This window comes from Opisthorchis viverrini, assembly GCF_000715545.1.
Source record: "Opisthorchis viverrini unplaced genomic scaffold opera_v5_11, whole genome shotgun sequence".
NCBI classification, from domain to species: Eukaryota; Metazoa; Platyhelminthes; class Trematoda; order Opisthorchiida; family Opisthorchiidae; genus Opisthorchis; species Opisthorchis viverrini.
The window spans coordinates 222,924-228,929 of record NW_008751667.1 but is presented as its reverse complement, the minus strand read 5'-3'; the positions used below and the strand labels follow the sequence as shown (position 1 = coordinate 228,929).

General features: G+C 42.9%; 2 protein-coding genes across 2 annotated transcripts in view; one reads left to right on the top strand and one right to left on the bottom strand.

Moving 5' to 3' along the window:
- Positions 1-4,366: 4,366 nt before the first annotated feature.
- Positions 4,367-6,006, top strand: part of T265_01024 (hypothetical protein) — a gene marked incomplete at both ends in the record, with an annotated part of 4,132 nt that continues 2,492 nt past the window's right edge. Inside the window, 2 exons of the mRNA XM_009164967.1 lie at positions 4,367-4,437; positions 4,609-4,748. Of these exons, the coding sequence (XP_009163231.1) occupies positions 4,367-4,437; positions 4,609-4,748 (211 nt within the window). The remainder of the gene's footprint in view (positions 4,438-4,608; positions 4,749-6,006) is intronic.
- T265_01023 (hypothetical protein) overlaps positions 4,702-6,006 on the bottom strand; it is a gene marked incomplete at both ends in the record, with an annotated part of 3,380 nt that continues 2,075 nt past the window's right edge. The window contains 2 exons of the mRNA XM_009164966.1: positions 4,702-4,795; positions 5,881-5,987. Coding sequence (XP_009163230.1) covers positions 4,702-4,795; positions 5,881-5,987 — 201 coding nt within the window. The remainder of the gene's footprint in view (positions 4,796-5,880; positions 5,988-6,006) is intronic.

Genomic DNA, 6,006 nt, shown 5'->3' with positions numbered 1-6,006 from the left:
AAAGATTTTTAGGACGTGTTTTTGTTGAGGCATCACAGGAAAGCATGCTCAACGAGGTAGTCAAAAGAACTGAGACTTGTACATATGGATTTAGGCCATGTTTCAGGTTCTAACATCTCATCGTCATACCGCGTCAGCGCGAGGAGATATCTCAAGAACAAAATCTTTCAAAATGCGCCATCTGTTTGCCAGCTAAAATCAAATCTTTCCGTCCTATATTGTACATACACTGAATCTACTACAGTGGGAGGTATTAAACACCTCTGGGGCAAAGTTACTTTCATGCTGGGCATCGAGACATTCGTCTCGTACACACAAACTTCAGTTGATGTCTATCGTTTAAGTGGACAACAGCATACCACCGTCAGTATTGTTAAAAATACTCTTTCTTTCATTCCACAGCAACGACAATGGGGAAGGACTGAATGTCACTCACACTTGGTGTTCAGCTGCCTAGAGGTTGGCAGAAATGTTACTCATGAGAACAATTAGTACAACGGTGAGCAATCGATGAACAATGGAGGTTCATTTGATTTTTTTCCGAAATTATACCAGATAAGCCGGCCTGTTAGGTTAAGTTTCGCCTAGTCTTTAGTCTGATGTGATTCTATCACACTGTCGCAGACTAGCTGATCCAAAAGCAATCAGTTTAGATACCGTCTAATTAGACGGAGATGAGTTTACCCTGGACTATAAAGATGCAATCTGTCCCCGCGTTGCAAATTCGTGTTCGTCGCGATGGCACATTGTTAGTTCGGCAACATTGAATCTACTACAGTGGGAGGTATTAAACACCTCTGGGGCAAAGTTACTTTCATGCTGGGCATCGAGACATTCGTCTCGTACACACAAACTTCAGTTGATGTCTATCGTTTAAGTGGACAACAGCATACCACCGTCAGTATTGTTAAAAATACTCTTTCTTTCATTCCACAGCAACGACAATGGGGAAGGACTGAATGTCACTCACACTTGGTGTTCAGCTGCCTAGAGGTTGGCAGAAATGTTACTCATGAGAACAATTAGTACAACGGTGAGCAATCGATGAACAATGGAGGTTCATTTGATTTTTTTCCGAAATTATACCAGATAAGCCGGCCTGTTAGGTTAAGTTTCGCCTAGTCTTTAGTCTGATGTGATTCTATCACACTGTCGCAGACTAGCTGATCCAAAAGCAATCAGTTTAGGTACCGTTTAATTAGACGGAGGTGAGTTCACCCTGGACTATAAAGTTGTAATCTGTCCCTGGGTTGCAACTCCGTGTTTGTCACGATGGCACATTGTTATTTCGGCAACACCAAGTAACCTAGTCGTTCGCTACGCAAACGCCTCATCTACCATGAATAGTGACAGTTAGTGATGAGTAACTGTTTGGCTTTGCAAGCGGAACGCACCCATGACTGAGGAATGTTTCCATCAGCTGATGTTTCGACTCATCAGCCCTACTACTCACGAGTAGTCCGTTTTATATCCGTTAAAACTAGTCAGGTCAAGCAGTGTTCTGCCCAATCACTGTGAGTTGTTCGTGACGTCTAGCCAGGAAAAAATCCTATATTACCAATCACAAGGTTTGGACTTGTGAAACGGTTGTCTCGTTGTCAGCTGTTTCACGGACGTGGCTAAGATTCATGAGGCCATTCCTCAGTGGCCAGCAGAAAAGCAACGATGACAGCGAAGGACCACTGTGCTCCAAAGTTCCAGCAGCTGACTGTACAGGGTTGAAGAGATTCTAAGTGATCGATAACAGTATCAAGTCCGTCGCAAACTGCAAGGCTTCATCAATCAGTTCTTTGACCACAAACACAAGGTTTCTGGTATCCGCAATGACTGGTGGAAGTGAACACTGGACGGCACACCTAAATAGCATGGGCTACGCATTTATCTCTTATAGTTTACGCAGTTGTATAAGATTATATATTCATGATCATCTTGTAGCGTAGCTGTCCTCCGTACATGTTGATCCCCTGAACATCGTACATTAGCAAATCAGATTATTCAAAAGCAGTTTGGGGTTGCTTCTGAGATATCCGCGAAATTTCCCGCGTTGCCCTAAACTATGAGACTAGTCAACTAATTGTTCGAACTAGAAATCCGTACGCTGACCATGACCGTACGACCTTGAAACACAGAATCGTTCGCACGCTACCACTCGGGACTTAGACCATCTAGACAAGATAACACCGGAAACGCGCTGTTCCGTTCTATAGCTAACAGTGTTGTTTGATAGTTTACAAATTATTTATTGATTGATCGTATGGAACGCTTCGCATCAAGAATAAACAATGGAGTCGCACGCATCTCTTTGTGCGTGTGTGCGTGTGTGCGTGTGTCACTCCGAAATATTGTGATTGGTATTTTTGTGCCACAACCAAGACACTCAGTGCTTTCACTTTTTGACACGATGAAGTCAGTCGTTTTTTTGTCCAGAGTCTATCCGTGAGCCTTTATAGGCAGTCACCATTTTAGCATGCAGTTGCCGCCGACCCATTCGTATTGATGATTCATTATGAATTGATTAATATCACTTCTTCTTTAACAAAGTCTATCAACCAGTTCGCCATATCGAGTTGTAAACAAAAGCTCACCTGAATCTTCAATTAGATGGTCAAACAAAATCATTCACTGGAAACCGACCCGATTTAGGTGTTAACAATGTCAGCCCAATAGACAAGAGTGTCTTTTGCAGGATCACGGTTGCTCTAACTAACCACTCAGTCGAGTCACGGGACCGTGGATAGATGCATTGGAAGGAATTTCACAGCTATATCTGTGACGCTCTCATAAACACCGTTCCGGAGCAATAATTCACAGCATCACAACAAAATCGGAGGTTTCGTGTGAGCTAACAAGTGTGCAATGCTTTACGAAAAAGTATCTTCCCACCTGCCAGCCTTCAATCACGTAGATTTTGTATTGGCTCTACCAAGATTTCTGAGTCGTTGTTCTAGGTGGGATTAGTGGAATTCGTGCTCACACCTCCCCGTTTAAAACAGTTGTCCTCCTGTCCTGGTGCAATTGTTCTGGTGAGTCCACACCTAACGGTGGGAGCACTCATCAACAGTACCGAGGTTCGAACTCCGGACATCTGATATGCGACTCGCGCATGTTGGCACTGTCGGTTCACAGTGGTAGCGAGGACTTCTATTCCACTCATCTGAACTCAACCAAGATCAAGTTGTGGTGTCTGTTGGTCTCCCACCTGAGTATCGTATCTAAAGGTGTGCCCACATGACGTGCAGCCTTCCGAGCACAGAACAGTTCAGTCACTCAGACTGAATATCTTTCATACATACATCTTATCTTCCTCAACTATCGCCTGACAGCAAACAGTCAGTGCAAACAATTCCAAGACGGACGAATCTTAGAGTGCGGCTAGTTTTGACAATAAACGACCAACGCAATGTACTCACGCAGTAGAAAAGTACCATCATATGACTGATATTCATCTGTTTGACAGGACGTGATCATTTGCGCATACGTTTCATTCCCACTAGGTGATACTTCCAACCATTATCAAGTAGGACTTGATTTAAAAATCATGACTTCCCTTAGCCTCAGACCAACCCCGCCAGAAGAGACAGGAACGAGGGGTTTATAAACTTAGTTTAATGGAACAGGGTCTTAGAATATTAGGCAACTTCCAGTGTGTTGCAGTATGTCCTGTGATGTACCAGTGTGCCCAAAAATGGGAAATGTTGTGCAGAAATGAACAAAGGGACAGACAGCTCGGTGGAAACTTGATCAAGTGGCGGTCTACCGTGTGAGTCAAAAAGCCAACCAAGTCAAGGATTTCGTCAACAGCGCTCCCATAGTTTCTCTGAATGGGCTGTCTTATTAGGCTAGATTAGAGGACCACACAGGACAACCACGAATGGAACCGGCACTTTTTTGAGCAACACGTCATGCTCACTTTTTTCATTTTTTTCCCGAAAAAAATTGGTTCCTTCCCATAAGTATCCCATGTTCCACACGAACATCAGAATTCCTCTTGGACTTTTCAGAGTTTCTCTCCAGAGAGTTTTGGGTAAGGAGAACCGAGTTAGAATCCGATGTAGGGATGGCTCTAAAGGTACCTGTTTTTTAGTAACTGCTCAGAGATCTGCAGGTGATTAAACTTTAATAAGAATATAAATTTATTACCTCCCTATTGGAGCTTAAAAATGTAGGCAGTGACGGACTATCGCGAGAACAAACTACTGTGTTCAAAAATGTTCCTTACGCGGAAATTTCTGCTAAGTTTGCCCCAAAACTTTCATCAATCTGTAACACATCAGGAATACAAAGATGAAATCTGTTTGGTTACCTATCATACACTTAGTCAGTGGCATCTATAGACGTAATGCTCGAATATCGTAATGACTGAAACATGAGGCGGCCTGGTGCAGCAAATTCGGTTGCCTGGAAACATCAAAACCGAGAGATTCAGCTGGGTTCCAGGTGAGTCTCTCGAAAAACCAAATTAGTTTGCAAATGAGTGTATATTCGCCAGTTTCGTGAGATTCGAGTTCAGATACAACATAAGGTTGACATAAACTCGGGGACTGTGTCTACCTGCTGAGCCCGAATTGGGAGGGCAAAACCGGTCGTGGGCTGTCGACGAATTTTCAGCAACCTTATGAGTAGTGCATTACGTCTAAACATGTATCGCGATTTCTCGAATATCGTAGCGATTAAAACACGAGGCGGCCTGGTGCAAAACATTCAGTTGCCCGGAAACATCACAAACGAGAGATTGAGCTGGGTTCCAGGTGAGTCCCTCGCAAAGCCAAATTTGTTTGCAAATAAGTGTATTTCGCTAACATAGAGCATTTGTTGATCCAGCAACCCGAGAAGTTTGTATCACGCTACGGTTTTGTCCAAGTCGATAATCATTGGTTTAATTATTAACTACGAGGTGCGAATGGTGCTCATTCATAGGTTTGTTCAAAAGTGTACCGATCATTGTGGTCAAAGAAAATAAGAGGTTCACAAAGGGTAGAAATGAGACCTCTACGCTCATCGGACCAGTGTTTGCCAGTCGGAGTTGCTAGACCTCTTTTACGAGAGTGAAATAAATATACGTGATTTACCACAGCAGCGTTTGTCAACCCTAAAGAACCTCAGAATGGGATGTACCAGTCAAGCAGCTAACGCCATTCTCAAGCTTGATAAAAAAGAATCAGCTGATTCATGAAACAAAGTATGGGAGTTTGTAGTGCTGCCAGTCTCAACCTCCTCTGGTGACGCAATTTCACAGCTGAGAGGAGAGTCCCATTGAATCAGTTTAGGCGATTAAAGTAAGACGCAGTAAGACTGATGTTGACTTTATAACGTTGGTAGGATTTCTAGTTTCATGTAAAATGCCGTGTTGCGGTTTTTAAAAGGCCCACTTTCTTTCTGAACAAATTTCAGTGTTCCCCATGCTTCCCAAAAGTAAATTTATGGCGGTTTTTCACCCCCCTCCCCTTGCACATGCATTAACAAAGTGCTCCCGCGTTTCAGCTCAACAACAAATATGGTTCTCGCAATACTCATGGACTTAATATTCGGAAAGGATATGCACAGTTTCAGAAATAGAAAAAGGCATTCACGAGAAACAGGGTAGCTTTTTCCAAGGATTCCACGCGTAGTTATATTATTTATTTATTTATTTATTCATTTATTTTATATTAATGACGTTAAATGCACGCTGCTAGAATAAAAGTTCCCTCCTGGGATAACCATTCCTTATCATAACTGCTCATCGACTCATATAGAGGTAATATATCGATCCATCCACGAAAACGATAGTGTTGTCCATCAGTAAGTGGGTTATGTCATCTATCTTAGAACCAAATGTCTATTCTGTATGAATGCACACAATACATAAACCGTGTATTTCAAGAACGTTCAACCGCTTACTCATTGGTGAATTCTCCAGCGCACACTATCACCTTGTATACAGTCTCATCGCATCGCGGACTGATTTCACTGTTAAGACTCATTCGCAAGGAGACGTTGGCCCGACTCTGGCAAGGAAACAAAGAT